A 17,421-nucleotide genomic window follows, 5' to 3' on the forward strand; every position below is an offset into this window, starting at 1 on the left:
CAAAGACCTACAGGTTTTTCGGCTAATTGGCTTGGAAAATTGTAAATTGTCACTAAACTAAACTAAACTAAAATTATCAAAGTGGTCGAAAGGGGAGATGAGAAGAAACGTTCTCCCAAAGCAGAATTGGCTGAAGCCAGAGGGCATAGGTTTAAGTGACATCTGGAGGTTCAGAGGAGATCTGAGGAGGAACTCTTTTTAACCCGGAGGGTTGTTGGAATCTGGAACTCAGTGCCTGAATGGGTGGTGGAGGCAGAGAGTTCCACATCTATAAATGAACTCGTCAAGCTGTTTAATCATCAGGCCATAGATGGTTACGGATAAAATGCTGGAAAATGGGACTCCTATGTACGTGATGGTCAGCATTGACAGGTTGAGCTGACTTGTCACTTTCAGTGTTAGTATGACTCCATAAACTGAAAAAGCTCTTTCTGTACAATAAAAGTTCCATATCATGAGGTATGCAGTCAACAGCCAATAATTACCACTGCCCTTCAGCACATCAAATTCATATTGTGTATTAAAAGATAAGTATATACTTCCCACACACTAGCTTAATGTTGTCCAATCTGTTCCCAAATGTATTCATCCACTAGTAGACTATTTGTGATATCAATATGGCTAGGACTTCTCAATGTTCGTCAACATTTTTGTAATTCACCAATATTCAGGAACATGTAGAACATGTGTAAAATATGATTAAATTGATTGCTAGAAAAAATGACATTTAGTTTAGTTTAGTTATATAGATACATAGATAATAGGTGCAGGAGTAGGCCATTGAGCCCTTAGATTCAATGTGATCATGGCTGATCACCCACATTCAGTACCTCGTTCCTACCTTCTTCCCATATCCCTTGATTCCGCTAGCCCTCAGAGCTCTATCTAACTATCTTTTAAATGCATCCAGTAAATTCTGAGGCAGAGAATTCCACAAATTCACAACTCATTGTGTGAAAAAGTTTTTCCTCATCTCAGTTCTAAATGGCCTGACCCTTATTCTTAAACCGTGGCCCCTGGTTCTGGACTCCCCCAACATCGGGAACATGTTTCCTGCATCTAGCGTGACCAATCCCTTAATAATTTTATATGTTTCGATAAGATTCCCTCTCATCCTTTTAAATTCCAGTGAATTCAAGCCCAATTTTTCCATTCTTTCATCATATGACAGTCCTGTCATCCCGGGAATTAATCTCGTGAACCTACATTGCATTCCCTCAATAGCAAGAATGTCCTTCCTCAGTTTAGAGAAACAGCGCAGAAAGAGGCCCTTCAGCCCACCAAGTCCATTTCGACCAGCGATCCCCGAACATTAACACTATCCTTACACTACCCTTACACCACACATACTAGGGTCAATTTTCAATTAAACCAAGCCAATAAGCCTACAAACCTGTATATCTTTGGCGTGTGGGAGAAAACCGGAGCTCCTGGAGAAAATCCACGCAGGTCACAGGGAGAACGTACAAACTCCGTACAGACAAGCATCCGTAGTCTGGATTAAACCCAGATCTCAACAACTGTAAGGCAGCAACTCTACCGCTGCACCAACGTGCCACCATTTAAAAAGCTAAAAGGTACATCCACATAATAAAAATCACAAAAATGTAATTGTAAAATAGGCAGCTATGTATTTCTTGCATTATCCAATCTGTAGACAAAGCTTTTCATTGTACCTCGTACACATGACAATAATAAACCTAAACCACAGTATGCAGAAAGATCTCGACACGAAACATCAACCATTCCTTCTCTCCAGAGATGCTGCCTGTCCCCCTGAGCTACTCCAGCTTTTTGTGTCTACCTTCGATTTAAACCAGCATCAGCAGTCCTTTCCAGCACATCCTGATTAGGTATCATCAGCATGGTTTTGTGTGAGGAAGATCATGGCTCTTGAATGTGATTGAGTATTTTGAAGAGTCAACTATGAAGGATGATGAGGCTTGGATCATAGAGATGGTTGATGTGGACTTGTCTACAGCAAAGCCTTTGCGAAGGTTTCACTTGATTAGCTGCTCTGAAAGGTTAGATCGCTTCAGATCCAGAGAGCGAGCTGACTGGATATAGAAATGGCTTTGTGGTAGCAGACAGTGGGTGGTAGTAGAGGGTTGTTTTTCCCCGACTGGAGGCCTGTGGCCAGTGGTGTAACCTCAGGGGTCGATGCTGGGCCCATTGTTGTTCTTCATCTGGATTGACAACTTGGATGAGAATATACGGGGCAGGATTAATAAATCATGTTATGGTGCAACTAATTAGACCACAGCTGCAATACTATATACAGTTCTGGTTGTAAACTATTGGAAGGATGTGTTTCCAGTGGAGAGAGAGAGCAGAGGAGGTTCACCAGATTATTACCTGGAATTCAATGCTTTATTTATAAGGAGACATTGGATGGGATTGTTTTCCTCGGAGCAGAAGAGGGTGAGGGGGAAATCTCACAGTCAAAGAGAGATATAGCATGGAAACAAACACTTTGGCCCACCGTTCATTTTGCCTGTCAACCACCCATGTACATTGATGTCACATTAATCCCATTTTTGTTCTCCCCTCGTTTTTAACAACTCTCTCCGGATTTTACCACTCACCTACATCAGCGGCAGTTCACCTACTAATGTCCACAAATCTGGGACATTTGGGGAGTGTAGAATTTTGATACTTCACAAGAAATATAAGCCAAGCCTTTCAGGAATGATGAGGAAAGACTTGCAGAGACAGATGTAATAGTTTGGCTGCTGTCGCTAAGCAAGTATTATGTTTGAGTTTGATAGATCTCAGCCAACCAAACGCATTAAGGTGTTTGGGGAAAAGGGCAGGGAAATGTAACTATCACAAATTAGCTATTATCTTCCTGCATAACATAGTTACACAACATTCCATATTCCTATAAAATATGGTAGACAAAAATGCTGGAGAAACTCAGTGGGTGAGGCAGCATCTATGGAGCGAAGGAAATAGGCAACCTTCCGGGCCGAAACCCTTCTTTAGACTGAAAAACTTTTAAACACTTCCTATAAAATATCATGGTTTTTGGCTCCATTTATTGTGTCTAATACTCCACATTTAATAGTTCAAAGATGCCCTGAGAAGTCTGTAATATTGTAGTAAGCTAATAAAAATTGCTTTAATTTTAGTGCACAGCTGAAGATACTTTTTATTGCTTTAATTTAACACCTTAATGATTCACCAAATGATTTCCAGCCATACTTTGTCATATTCCTCCGAACACCATAATATTAGTGCCTCATCACTTAGCGTACTATGCATACCTGAGTTTATTTAACATGGGATACATCAAAATGATGCCATCAGACCAAAGAGACCAAATGAGATCTTACTTATTCGGATAATCATGCCAATCCATTGCTTCAGGGAAATACCTTTTCCAATGCTACATACAAGTGCGTGAAAATTATAGTACATCCTGAATAACATTGATGTGTGGAGGAACTGTCTTGAATGTTCAGGATTGTTCTGGATATGTTAAGAAATATTATTATTTTCTTGCGTGGACACAAGATGCTGGAGTAACCCAGCGGGACAGGCAGCATCTCTGGATGGAAGGAATGGGTGACGTTTCGGGTCGAGACCCTTCTTCCCTTGGTTAGTCTGTGGCACCAGTGTACTTTATAGATTATAGGTTTCAGGTCGAGACTTTTCTGATGGCCAGTCTACGGATGTTGCCAGGGAGTAGACAATGCTTTGGACTGTCATGCTGGGATCTACAGTATGTGCACACTTCAGGGGGGAATCCATACTGCTGAAGTAGCCTTGGGTCAAGGCCACATCTTTACTTGTCAGCAGTACCTCAGCTGTCTTTTGGTGCTATAGGAATATAGCAGTGGAAGGGAACCAATACTAAGCATGATTCAGAGCTAGAGAGGTGCAGGGAGATAGGTTACCATTGACAACCATTGGTAGAAATCATTATTCCGTGAGATGATTCTGTAGCATGATGTTGTGTTTTCCTTTGCCTTGTAACGGAACTTCCCTGTAAAAATGTTCACAGTGAATTGGTTCTATATTAAGAAAAGTTATGTGATGCCATCCAAAATACTAAATTGTGTTTCAGCCGTGTCAATGTTATGAATACATATGTGTAGGAAGGAATTGCAGATGCTGGTTAAAACAGCATCTGCAATTCGGGTCGACCCGAAACGTCACCCATTCCTTCTCTCCAGAGATGCTGCCTGTCCCGCTGAGTTACTCCAGATTTTTGTGTCTATCTTATGAATACATATGATTTGCTTAGGAATTCATCACCAATCATTGTCACCAAATGAGCTTTGTAATCGTGTTAGCATGCATTCAGAATGCATTCCTTTAAAGTGAATGCCACAGCATAGCAGTATTACAGTACAGTAGCCGTATGCTGGCTTGACCTTTTCCAAGCAAAGATGTAACGAGTACAGTATTCGCAAATGCTTTTTAACATGTCATTGTCTATTCCTTTGGCTTCCTTGTTTGCTCTTTATTCTTTTCATTTCTCTCCGAGGAATATCTCTATTCTCTCTGTTCTTCCCAGTGGTTTCCAACTTTCATGTTAGAATAAAACAGAACGTACTCCACAGAGACGCACTCCATTTGTCTTTGCAAACATAGCAGCAATATTTTAAAAAATCAGAGAATGGAGGATAAAAGAGCAAATTAGATTGATGCTTTTCCCTGCTGGTAACGTGGTTTCCACGAGCTGTATAAAAATCATTACTGGACAATATTAGTAAATAATTGAAAAGTTGGATACTTAATTCGATGGTGAAAACGCTTTACTTAGAATTGAGAGATGATTGTAATTTAAATCTACCACTGTAGCAATGTACCTTTCCTTTGTCTCCACCTTTCTATGATACCTTTCATGGGTCAATCTACTGCATGGCCTGTACATTTGGTGGTGTTATTTTAAGGCAAAACTCACTTGGTATAAACAAGTATAATTGTTACTGTTCATCGTGTAGGTGGTGTGGTGGCGCAGCGGTAGAGTTGCTGCCTTACAGCGCTTACAGCGCCGGAGACCCGGGTTCCACCCTGACTACAGGTGCTGTCTGTACGGAGTTTGTACGTTCTCCCTGTGACCTGCGTGGGTTTTCTCCGAGATCTTCGTTTTCCTCCCACACGCCAAAGGTGTACAGGTTAATTGGCTTTGGTATAAATGTAAAATTGTCCCTAGTGTAGGATAGTGTTAATGTGTGGGGATCGCTGGTCGGAGCGGACTAACTGTTTCCGCACTGTATCTCTAAACTTAACTAAAATATAGGAACAACTGGCAGGAGGGGTGCTGGCCAAAGGAGAACCATTTACGATATTTGAAATGAAAGTGGAAGGAAGTTGAGAATTTTTTTTTTTTGCAGGACTGCTTCATTTATCTGGAATGCGACACTTAAAAAGGTGTGGGGAGCAAATCCAACAACTGTAACTTCAGAATTCATTTGGGAAAAAAAATATTTCAAAGGGACAAATTTGCAGAGTTGCGCGAACAAACTAATAGCCCTGTCCCACGGTACGAGTTCATTCCAAGAGCTCTCCCGAGTTTAAAAATATCAAACTCGTGGTAAGCACAGAAAATGACGTAGCGGGTACGTCGGAGCTCGGGAACGTCTCTTAGCACTAACGGCAGGTACTCGGAAATACTCGCTACAAGCAGGTAAGTACGAGAAGACTCGTGAAGATTTTTCAACATGATGAAAAATGCCCACGAGAGCCCCGAGTACCGACGAGTGGCCATTACCGTAAATCTCCGAGTTCGAATCAGGGCAAACTCGGGAGAACTCTTGGAATGAACTTGTACCGTGGGACAGGGGTTTAAGAGAGTGGACTAATTTCAATAGTTCAATCAAAATGTCACAAAGCCAATATGAGTAATATTAAAACAGAACCTGCCGTGCTACTTTCGGTGTAAGAATGAAGGAACTGAAGGAAGGTAAGATCCAGTGTGATGAAGGGTCTTGATCCAAAACATCATGTATTCCTTTTCTCCACGGATGCCGTCTGACCCGCTGTTACTGCAGCATTTTGTGTCTATCTTCCATGCTACTTTTCTGTTTTGAATTCAACACTGACTCAACTTGCAAGTTAACCTTTGGGAATCTGCACTAACACTGCTAAGTCACTTTGCACCTCTGATCTCTGAATCCTCTCCCCAATTAGAAAGTAGTCTATGCCTTTATTCACCCTACCAAAGCGCATGACGGTACACTTTGCTACGCTGTATTTCATTTACAATTTCTTTGCCCACTCTCTTAAACTGTCCAAGTCCTTCCGCAGACGAGAGTCAATGCTACCTGCCCCTCCACCTTTGTATCTTTGTGGATCTTTATATCATCCACAAACTTGGCCACAAAGCCATGAATTCCACCATCCAGATCATTAACATATAACGGGAAAAGTAGCGGAAACAACACCAACCACTGCAGAACACCATTAAGGGCCTGTCCCACTTGGCCGTCATTTGCGCGCCATTTACGCAACCTGGTAACGTATGGGTAGTGTGCGGGTAGCGCGGGACGGGAGCAGGGAGTGGCCTGGAGTAGTGTGGAGTAGCACGCAGTATCGCGCAGCGCGCCAGAATTTCGTGCTGCACAAAATCTTCGCGCGCCACCGGCCTCTTGCGTAAATGACGGCCAAGTGAACAGGGTGACGTTTCAGGTCGAATGGGTGACGTTTCGGGTCGAGGCCCTTCTTCATACTGAAACATCATCTATTCCTTCTCTCCAGAGATGCTGCCTGTCCCGCTGAGTTACGCCTGCATTTTATGTCTATTTTCAATTTAAACCAGCATCTGCAGTTCCTTCCCACAGATTAATTTGGTCTGCAGCTTGCTACTTTTCATTCACCTCTCATTTTGAATTGGGGCATTACATCCGCAATTTTTCCAATTGCTAGCACCACTCAAGAAACGGGAACATTTTAGAAAATCACCATAAATATCATAAACTGGATAAATATCATAAACTGGGTATTCAAATGACGTCACGCGCTCCATGTTCTCCACAGATGCTGCCTGACCCGCTGGTTACTCCAGCACTCTGTGAAACATCACCTATCCATGTTCTCCACAGATGCTGCCTGACCCGCTGGTTACTCCAGCACTCTGTGAAACATCACCTACCCATGTTCTCCACAGATGCTCCAGCACTTTGTTTCCTTTGTTGTAACCAGCATTGGCAGTTCCTCGTGTCCACATATCAATACAATGAGATTTTTTTGCATGTTTTCTTTCATTTTATTTTTAGCTGTCAAACTAGTCACTGGTGCCCTACAAATAGTCCATAGAAACATAGAAATTAGGTGCAGGAGTAGGCCATTCGGCCCTTCGAGCCTGCACCGCCATTTAATATGATCATGGCTGATCATCCAACTCAGTATCCCGTACCTGCCTTTTCTCCATACCCTCTGATCCCCTTGGCCATAAGGGCCACATCTAACTCCCTCTTAAATATAGCCAATGAACTGGCCTCAACTACCCGCTGTGGCAGAGAGTTCCAGAGATTCACCACTCTCTGTGTGAAAAAAGTTCTCCTCATCTCGGTTTTAAAGGATTTCCCCCTTATCCTTAAGCTGTGACCCCTTGTCCTGGACTTCCCCAACATCGGAAACAATCTTCCTGCATCTAGCCTGTCCAACCCCTTAAGAATTTTGTAAGTTTGGACTGGACTACTCATATCTCAATTGTGGAGAAATGGTAAATAGTTTAAATGCCCACTACCTCAGCCAAGTGTGACCAGCATAAAGAATGTATTCATGTCGCCAGCAGTTGCTAAACATGGTCTTGAACTTCCCCTTTACATTTGGAATTTCCTGCATTTGGTCAAACATACCTTTGCTCAGAAGAGTGCAAAGGAGTAAATTAGCTTAATGAATGTTGAACATACAGAAACATATCTTGAACATTGATCTTTATGTACACACTGAATTATAAATGAGTTTCCCATTTCACTATGTTGAGCTGACAGTACAAGCCTGTGCCTTGATGCATTGTAAAGGGGAATTAGGGACTACACATGGTCTTTTGAAGATATTGTAGCTATTAAAGAAATATATGCTTGCATGCCTAATTATACTAATGTCGATTTCTTGATTTTTCAGGTGCATCCTTTTGGTGTCTGTTAGATATTGTTCCAATTAAGAATGAAAAGGGAGAGGTTGTGCTGTTCCTGGCCTCACATAAGGACATTACTGATATCAAGAACAATTTGTCACCCGGCAGTACAAAAGATCCAGGTAAAGATTTTTTTTTGATAAAGGAACACTGATATGCTGAAGGAATAATAATATGAAAACACTTCACTGTCTTTGTCCAGATTTGGTTATAGAGGCAGCTTGACACTGAGTGAATGATTAATGCAGAATAATGATAACCTCAAAGTTTTATTATTGTTTGTATGTTTTCATGCGTATGCGTGTGTATATATGTGTGTATATATGTGTGTATATGTGTGTGTTTATTTATATGTGTCTATATATGTGTGTATTTGTGTGTGTTGATATATATGTGTGTATATGTGTGTGTATATATATATGTGTATATATGTGTGTATATACGTTTCTATGTGCGTGTTTATATATATGTGTGTATATGTATGCATATATATGTGTATATAGGTGTTTATATGTGTGTGTATATACCTGTGTATAAATGTGGGTGTGTATATATAGATGTATATGTATATACTGGACTAAGTGGGACCCGTTGGGTCCCATGTTCACACGGGAGGGCTGGTCCCCCAATGCAATATTCCACCTCTCCACCAATTCCAATATTGGTGGCCAGTGGGGGGGCTTTCTGGTGCTGGTATGGGTTCTTGGGGTGGCAGCTCAGTCCCTCAAGCCTGATCTGCTGGCAGCTCACTCACGGCTGGTGGGCTGGCAGTTGACTCATGACTATTCCTTGAAATTTCATTTCAAGCAGGGTGCAAGGCCACCAAATTCAAATCCATGTTCTTACCATTTCAAGCAGAGTGCAAGGCCACCAAATTCAAATGCAGTTTCTTACCACTATGAGCAGGGTGCAAGGCCACCGAATTCAAGTGCAGTTTCATACCACTTCAAGCTGGATCCAAGGCCACCAAATTCAAGTGCAGTTTCATTCCACTTCAAGCAGGGTGCAAGGCCACCAAATTCAAATGCAGCTTCATACCATTTCATGCAGGGTGAAACTACCATAAAACCACACAAAACACCAAACTCATAGTTCAGTAGACATTTAGTGTCTTCAGTTGATTTACAGCTTAGGCAGAGTCGTGACTTCACCCTCCCCCATCATGCAGAGACTGAGCCACACCCACACTTCTGGGTTTTATAACCCCTCCCCCTCCCACCAGGAAAGGTGTGGCTTTCATGGCGTGATTGACAGGAGAGAGATTTGCAAAAAATTTTAGACACTAATAACACTTTTATTTTTCATTGATGGGAAGTATTCTCTGCACTTACACAGCGGAGGGGGGGGGGGGACTGAGTAAGATGGCCAAAAATCACAGCCGCAAGTGGTAGTTTTATCTAAAATCAATATACAGTGCAAACAGGAAGTAAGTGCATTTGCTGTAGTGCCTTTTAACTTCAAGCCAAAGCACCCAAGCTGCCATTTGCAGTGCCTTTCAACTTCAAGCCAAAGCACCCAAGCCACCATTTGCAGTAAGTAGTGCCTTTCAACTTCAAACCAAAGCTCCCAACCCACCATTTGTAGTAAGTAATGCCTTTCAACATCAAGCCAAAGCACCCAGGCCACAATTTTGCAGTAAGTAGCACCTTTCAACTTCAAGCCAAAGTACCCAAACAACCATTTGCAGATAGTGCCTTTTTACATAAAACAAACCATATTTTCATTTTCAAACCACATTAAGGGGACACAGTTATGTAGACATTTGTTCAGTGTCATTCAGAGCTCAGAGAGACCTTACCCTTGGCTTCATCCATCTTGCAGAGACTGAGTGAGGCACACCACTTCCTGGTTTTATAATCCCTCCCCCTCCCTTCAGCCAAAGCCAAAGCGCCCAAGCCACCATTTGCAGTAAGTAGTGACTTTCAACTTCAAGCCAAAGCACCAAACAACCATTTGCAGGCAGTGCCTTTTTACCTCAAACAAACCATATTTTCATTTTCAAACCACATTAAGGGAACTCACAGTTCTGTAGACATTTGTTCAGTGTCATTCTTAGCTCAGAGAGACGTTACCCTTGGCTTCATCCACCTTGCAGAGACTGAGTGAGGCACACCACTTCCTGGATTTATAATCCCTCTCCCTCCCTCCCGCCAAAGCCAAAGCCCTCAACCCACCATTTGCAGTAAGTAGTGCCTTTCAACTTCAAGCCAAAGTACCCAAGCCACCATTTGCAGTAAGTAGTGCCTTTCAACTTCAAGCCTTTCAACTTCAAGCCAAAGCACCCAAGCCACTATTTTCAGTAAGTAGTGCCTTTCAACATCAAGCCAAAGCACCCAAGCCACCATTTACAGTAAGTAGTGCCTTTCAACTTCAAGCCAAAGATCCCAAGCCACCATTTGCAGTAAGTAGTGTCTTTCAATTTGAAACCAAAGCTCCCAAGCCACCGTTTGCAGTAAGTATTGCCTTTCAACTTCATGCCACCATTTGCAGTAAGTAGTGCCTTTCAACTTCATGCCACCATTTGCAGTAAGTAGTGCCTTTCAACTTCAAGCCAATGCACCCAAGCCACCATTTGCAGTAAGTAATGCCTTTCAACTTCAAGCCAAAGCACCCAAGCCACCATTTGCAGTAAGTACTGCCTTTCAACTTCAAGCCAAAGCACCCAAACAACCATTTGCAGGCAGAGCCTTGTTACTTCAAACAAATCATATTTTCATTTTCAAACCACATTAAGGGGACTCACAGTTGTATAGATAGTTGTTCAGTGTTATTCAGAGCTCGGAGAGACGTTACCCTTGGCTTCATCCATCTTTCAGAGACTGAGTGAGGCACACCACTTCCTGCTTTTATAGTCCCTCCCCTCCCTGCAGCCAAAGCCAAAGCACCCAAGCCACCATTTGCAGTAAGTAGTGCCTTTCAACTTAAAGCCAAAGCACCCAAGCCACCATTTGCAGTAAGTAGTGCCTTTCAACTTCAAGCCATTCAACTTCAAGCCAAAGCACCCAAGCCACCATTTGCAGTAAGTAGTGCCTTTCAACTTCAAGCCAAAGCTCCCAAGCCACCATTTGCAGTAAGTAGTGCCTTTCAACTTCAAGCCAAAGCACCCAAGCCACCATTTGCTGTAAGTAGTGCCTTTCAACTTAAAGCCAAAGCACCAAAGCCACCATTTGCAGAAAGTAGGGCCTTTCAACTTTAAACCAAAGCTCCCAAGCCACCATTTGCAGTAAGTAATGCATTTCAACTTCAAGCCAAAGCACCCAAGTCACCATTTGCAGGCGGTGCCTTTTTACTTCAAACAAACCATATTTTCATTTTCAAACCACATTAAGGGGACTTACAGTTGTGTAGACATTTGTTCAGTTTTATTCAGAGCTCAGAGATACGTTACCCTTGGCTTCATCCATCTTGCAGAGACTAAGTGAGGCACACCACTTCCTGGTTTTATAGTCCCTCCCCCTCCCCCCAGCAGGGGCAGCAGAGAGAATGGTGAATTTAAAAAAAAAACATTAATATATCTCTGATTTGTCAACGATGGGAAAAATCTTCCGCACCCATAAGGCGGAGTGGGGCTCTGAGCGAGGTGGCCAAAATGATGGCCGTAGGTGGCGGCGTTCTGTTGGAAATTGCAGCAGAGTGGGCCAAAAGCGGTCAAGATCAGAGTTTTAGTAATATAGATAAATGTGTGTTTTTTATATATATATATATCCGTGTGTGTGTGTGTGTGTGTGTGTGTGTGTGTGTGTGTGTGTGTGTGTGTGTGTGTGTGTGTGTGTGTGTGTGTGTGTGTGTGTGTGTGTGTGTGTGTGTGTGTGTGTGTGTGTGTGTGCGTGCGTATGTGTATACATATTATCTACACACACTGATTACATAGTTTACAGTGAACTATGTTTACATATTCAGTTGTGCTGCTGTAAGTAAGAATGTCATTGTTCCATCTGGGACATATGACAATGAAACGCTCATGACTTTTAATGGATGGTATTAGTTATCATCGATAAGAGAAGCAGTTCAGATGAAAAAGTATATCTTTAGCACCTGTAAAATCTGCCTGCAAATAATTCAGAATCTGAAACAGATTCTGGTTATGTCAGGCCCGGGTCTGTTGCAGGTGTGGTCGAGTGAGGCCTGACATTAGTCTGAAGTAGGGTCTAGACCCGAAACTTCAGCCATTTCTTCTCTCCAGAGATGCTGTGTGTCCCACTGAGGTACTCCAGCATTTTGTGCCTACCTTCTGGTCATGTGATGCATGTGGCAATTACAGGGCTGCCAACATTAGGTGAGAGTTGGGAGTGAGAAATTGTGAGAGACCAACCCAAAGGGAGCATAACGATCGAAGGGGGTGTGGAGGGTGTGGGAGGTGGGGTGGACAGTGTGGGGGATGGAACCCCACCATGGTACAAAGCTTTCTCATTTTTTAGCTTGAAATTGTGCAATCTGGTGCATACAGCGAGTCTTTTAACTTACACTTGAATGCAACATTTATGCTTTAAATTGGATTAGCTCTGAATAAGGTTAGGCGAAATTACATTCCTGATTACATTCCACAGTAGAGCCCAGGCTCTGATCAACAGGTGCAGCACATGAATAATCTTAGTATATTCAGGTATGGACATCTGATTATAATCAAGCACTTGGCCCATGTTGACCAACCTGGGACTCACTGTGCACCTGGTACTACTCCTGACTCCAGTTACATACCTTCTCTCATTAACAAAAGTTGCTACATCCATTGGTTTCCTTGTTATCTAACATGCTAGTTACTTTGTCAAATAAGTCATCAATTAGTTGAACACAATTTCTCATCCATAAAATTATACTCACTCAGCTGTATGTATTCTGTTACCATTTCCTTCATTTTCCAAACAAACTGTCCTAAAGTCATTTTCATCCCCAACATTTACAGTATTTGCTGTCATTCTCTCAGCTGGGACTTTTCTGAAATGCAAAGTCCAATAACAATATATATTTAAGCAATAATATTATATTTAATGTGATCTTGAGAGTACATAATATTTTCTGTGGATTCAAAAAATCTGTGTTTTCTGTTGATTCAAAAATCTTTGTTTTTGCACCTACCAACATGCATACATTATATTACAGTTAATAGGTATCGAGGGCATATTTTTGTTCCAATGCTCCCCATTCCCAATTACTTTTACATTGAAGTGATTGAAATAAAAGTGAAATTTAAATGGCATCAGAAAAAGAACATCTCCGGAATGGATAATATTCATTACGTGGTTGGTTGGAGTCAGTATCAGCACAATTACTATATCAAACTTTGAATCTTCAGATGTCCTGGTTCAAGCTAAAACTGAAGATAAATAATAACCTCCTCACACATTTCCCTGCAAGTATCTCTCACTCCTTTAAAATATGCCCCGTCTTTGAACAAGCTCTTAAACATCGCATCTGAATCAGTTTCCATCTGATTACACACCTTGAGGATGTTCGTCTATGTGTTCAATTAATAAAACTACGAGATTCGGGACATTTCTATTCAATCTGTCAAAGGAATTGGGGGGGTGTGGTTAGAAATAGTCAGTGAGATAATCAAACATAATAGTTGAGTGGCAAATGACAATAGTGCTCCCTTCCCAATATTTAACTGAAGGAAATAATGGATTATCGGAACTGTATGTTGTGACAGACAGCCTGACACCTTGCATGTCATTGTAATATTACACTTATCCAATCCCCCTGGATATTCTGGATTAATAAATTAAGGTTTTGTCAACTCAGGCAACTCAATAACATTAGCTAACTCCGCAACATGAAGTGCTGAGAATTGAGATCCAGACATCACGGCAACTGGCCTCAGTTCCTCGCTCACATCTGGCAGTGCACTCCATCTGAGCACCTCTCTCCTGCTGCTCGCTGGACTCGCTCATGTCAGCCGCTTCCCGCAAATCCTTAAATTCCAACTGCCACCGGGAGCAGGACATGGCCTCAGTTGCTGCGCTGGGTGACACTCAGTCCATGTCTTTCAATGTAAATTTGCATAGGGACATGCTTTGGAGGTATGTTATGGTTGTCAGTCAAGTGAGAATAAGAGAGAATAAGAATGCTGCTGTCTTGTCAACAGACGCGCACACAAGCAGTTGGTATTAGTTTTGAAATTCTCATTGATCACAGAATTTCTCATGGCAGAGCATGAGAAATTCAGTGATCAGCGTGAGAGAGTGAGAATTGGGTGAAATGCGCGAGTCTCACGCTCAATGCGTGAGAGTTGGCAGCCCTGCAATTAAAACAGTCTTCTCTCTTGGTTGGGGTTTTGGTTTCCTCAAAGGTCAATGAATTATATCATTCTAGGTTGAAAGCATTGGAATGTTCATCTGCATCCCTATCCCCAGGGAATAAGCATCTTTCCTTTGAAATACAAGTTTTGAACGTGATTTAAAAATAAAGTAAAATCAAATGTTCTTTCATTTGAACTACTAAAATACAGCCTTAATTGACAAGACACTTTGTTGATCAGACAAGTGTATTTGAGGATAAATCTTTACTGAAGTCCAGTGAAGATAATGCAAGCAGATTAGCTGTGCAGATCTGTGACCTGGTACTGCGATGGGCTTCAACACCCGTTATGACCTAACAGTTTGTACTGCTGTAATGTACTGTATAAACTGCAGGGCAGGTTCATACATACCAGTATGGAGTTTGCAGTTGTACTGATAGTAACACCCTTAGCTCAGTTATTTGCTGAGCAAGAGGTACAGCAGCTACTGCTTTCCCCAAGCACATGATTAAAGGTGGTAATTTGGAGAGTGATATGTGGCCCTTCCACCGCAACGGAATCTGCTCAGAATCACTGCTTTACACACTGTCCTGAGCACATGAAAGTGCTGAGTCTTGTTCATTCAGTAACAGTCTGAAGAAAGGTCTTGTCCCGAAACGTCACCCATTCCTTCGCTCCAGAGATGCTGCCTGTCCCGCTGAGTTACTCCAGCACTTTGTGTCTACCTTCGGTGTAAAACAACATCTGTAGTTCCTTCCTCCACACTAGGAATTTATACCATGTGCATAGGTTTACACATATCGAGTCTCATTCACGCAGCAGAACATTTAAGATTTGAAAATCTTAAAATAATACCTTGGTACTTTTTACAAAATTTAAGCTGTCCCCATAATGCGATAGGCCTAATCCAAACCATATTTTGCTTTCTTTATAATAATATCATGACTGAACTGTGTTCTGTTATTATGTGATGCCCTGTTCTGCTGTCTATGTACTTTCTTTAAACTAACTGGCTAGGTATTGCAATGGAACTGAATTCGAAATTACATTGAAGAGGAAGAAATCTGCACTCTACGACCAAGCAAATCACTCTGGAAATCTTTTGTTTGTCCTTCATCGCTGACCATAATGCAGACTGATGGATGCGCACAGATTTGCAACCATAAGATGAATAAATGATCCATCAAGCCTTCTCGCCTGGCAAGGAAATGACTTTGCACACATGAGTAGGAAGAAACTGCAGGAGCTGTTTTACACTGAAGATAGACACAAAATGCTGAAGTAACTCAGCGGGATAGGCAGCATCTTTGGAGAGAAGGAATGGGTGACGTTTTGGGTCGAGACCCAAAATATCACCTATTCCTTCTATCCAGAGATGCTGCCTGGCCTGCTGAGTTACTCCTGCATTTTGTGTCTATCAAATTTGCATACATCCAGTTATACAGTTGTATAATTGTTGTGCCTTTCTGTAAATACTGCACCTCACTGTCAAATATTTCAAGCATTTTTTGGTGCTTATTTTTAAAAGACTCCCTGCAACTACAGTATTTTGTTTTATAATTTAGGGGAAATTTCTTCTCAAGCTAGTAGGACCTTCTCATGGGGGCAATAGCATCTCATAATTCCACACATTTGCAAAAAGCACAAATTTACCAAACTCTTGAATAAAATGTTAATTTATAATGTAGTCTTGAACTGGCACCAGATATTCCTCATCACTCTGTGGCTAATGGTCGGGAGAGATTTCTTTGATGTCCTGGTTACTCTCCTACTGTGAAACCACAAGTTCTGAATCAGTCATGACATACCTTGGGATGTCATGTGTTTGAGGGACAGTCATCGAGTCATAGAGCGATACAGTGTGGAAACAGGTAATTCGGCACAACTTGCCCACAACGGCCAACAATGTCCCAGCTACACTAGTCCCACCTGCCTGCGCTTGGCCCATATCCCTCCAAACCTGTCCCAATCCATGTACCTGTCTAACTGTTTCTTAAATGATGGTGATATCTAAGCTTCCCCCCAGTCTAGTTTCAGTAAAAACACTGAATCAAACACTTGAACGACTAACCTTTATTTTAACAAAAGCCCAATTACAGTTCAACCACTGTACCTATCCCACCACAGGTTTGATCCTCGTATCTGCCTGATCACGCCCTCTAGGCCTCGCTCAAACTAGGCCTCGCTCACACCAGAAGATCACACAGTCCCAAGCGCTCTCCCAGAAGATCGAAGCTGGACCTCGTAGTAGCAAACTTTTATAGGTCCCGGGACCTCCAGAGGCCGAACCACATGGGGGTGGTCTCTGAACAATCCAATCACAGTTATCGATTAACCCCATACATAACAGACATTTTGCTAACTCAATAATACAGCAGCTTAATACATTTTATTTAAACAGGACTTCGCAAGGGAGCCAACTTAGGAACATTTACCCTGATCTGCAAGAAACCCAGACAAGGCTCAATGCCTCATCCAATCAACACTTGGCAAAGTAGAACTCTGCAACATTATTTACAAATATTTACAAGGTGTATGTCTGGTTTGCAGTCATCCAATCCATTCAAGGTATTTTGCACCTAATTGACAGGGTCTGCAGATGTTCTTATTCTTTGCTTGCAACTTGTATCTAGGCTCTAGACAAACTGGCACCTCTCCACAGCTTGTCCCAGTTCTGCAGAGAACAATTCCAAATTGACTAAATCTCCCAGCAGCCCTGAAGCTTTTACCCCATTTTAAAGTCTGAGCCTCTCCAATTTGTCCAGGATTAACATTGGGATAGTCCCAGCCTCAACTACCTCCTCTGGCAGCTTGTTCCATACACCCACAAAATGCTGGAGAAACTCAGCGGGTCAGGCAGCATCTGTGGAGTGAATGAGTAGGTGACGTTTTGAGTCGAGACCCTTCAGACTGGTCCATACACCCACCACCCTTTGTACGAAAATGTTACCCCTCAGATTCCCATTAAATCTTATCCCCTTCAACTTAAACCTATGTCCTCTGGTCCATGATTGACCGACTCTGGGCAGGAAACTCTGCATCTAGCTATATAACTTAATGCTTTTCTTTAACTGAAAACCTTTCCTTAAAG

At 42.1% G+C, this 17,421-nt stretch overlaps 1 protein-coding gene across 1 annotated transcript in view; it reads left to right on the top strand.

Moving 5' to 3' along the window:
• The window catches only part of LOC129715014 (potassium voltage-gated channel subfamily H member 3-like), a 915,007-nt gene that overhangs the window by 461,372 nt on the left and 436,214 nt on the right, over positions 1-17,421 (top strand). Inside the window, 1 exon segment of the mRNA XM_055664831.1 lies at positions 8,080-8,188. Within this exon segment, the coding sequence (XP_055520806.1) occupies positions 8,080-8,188 (109 nt within the window).

This window comes from Leucoraja erinacea, chromosome 46 (genome assembly GCF_028641065.1).
Source record: "Leucoraja erinacea ecotype New England chromosome 46, Leri_hhj_1, whole genome shotgun sequence".
Lineage (NCBI taxonomy): Eukaryota > Metazoa > Chordata > Chondrichthyes > Rajiformes > Rajidae > Leucoraja > Leucoraja erinaceus.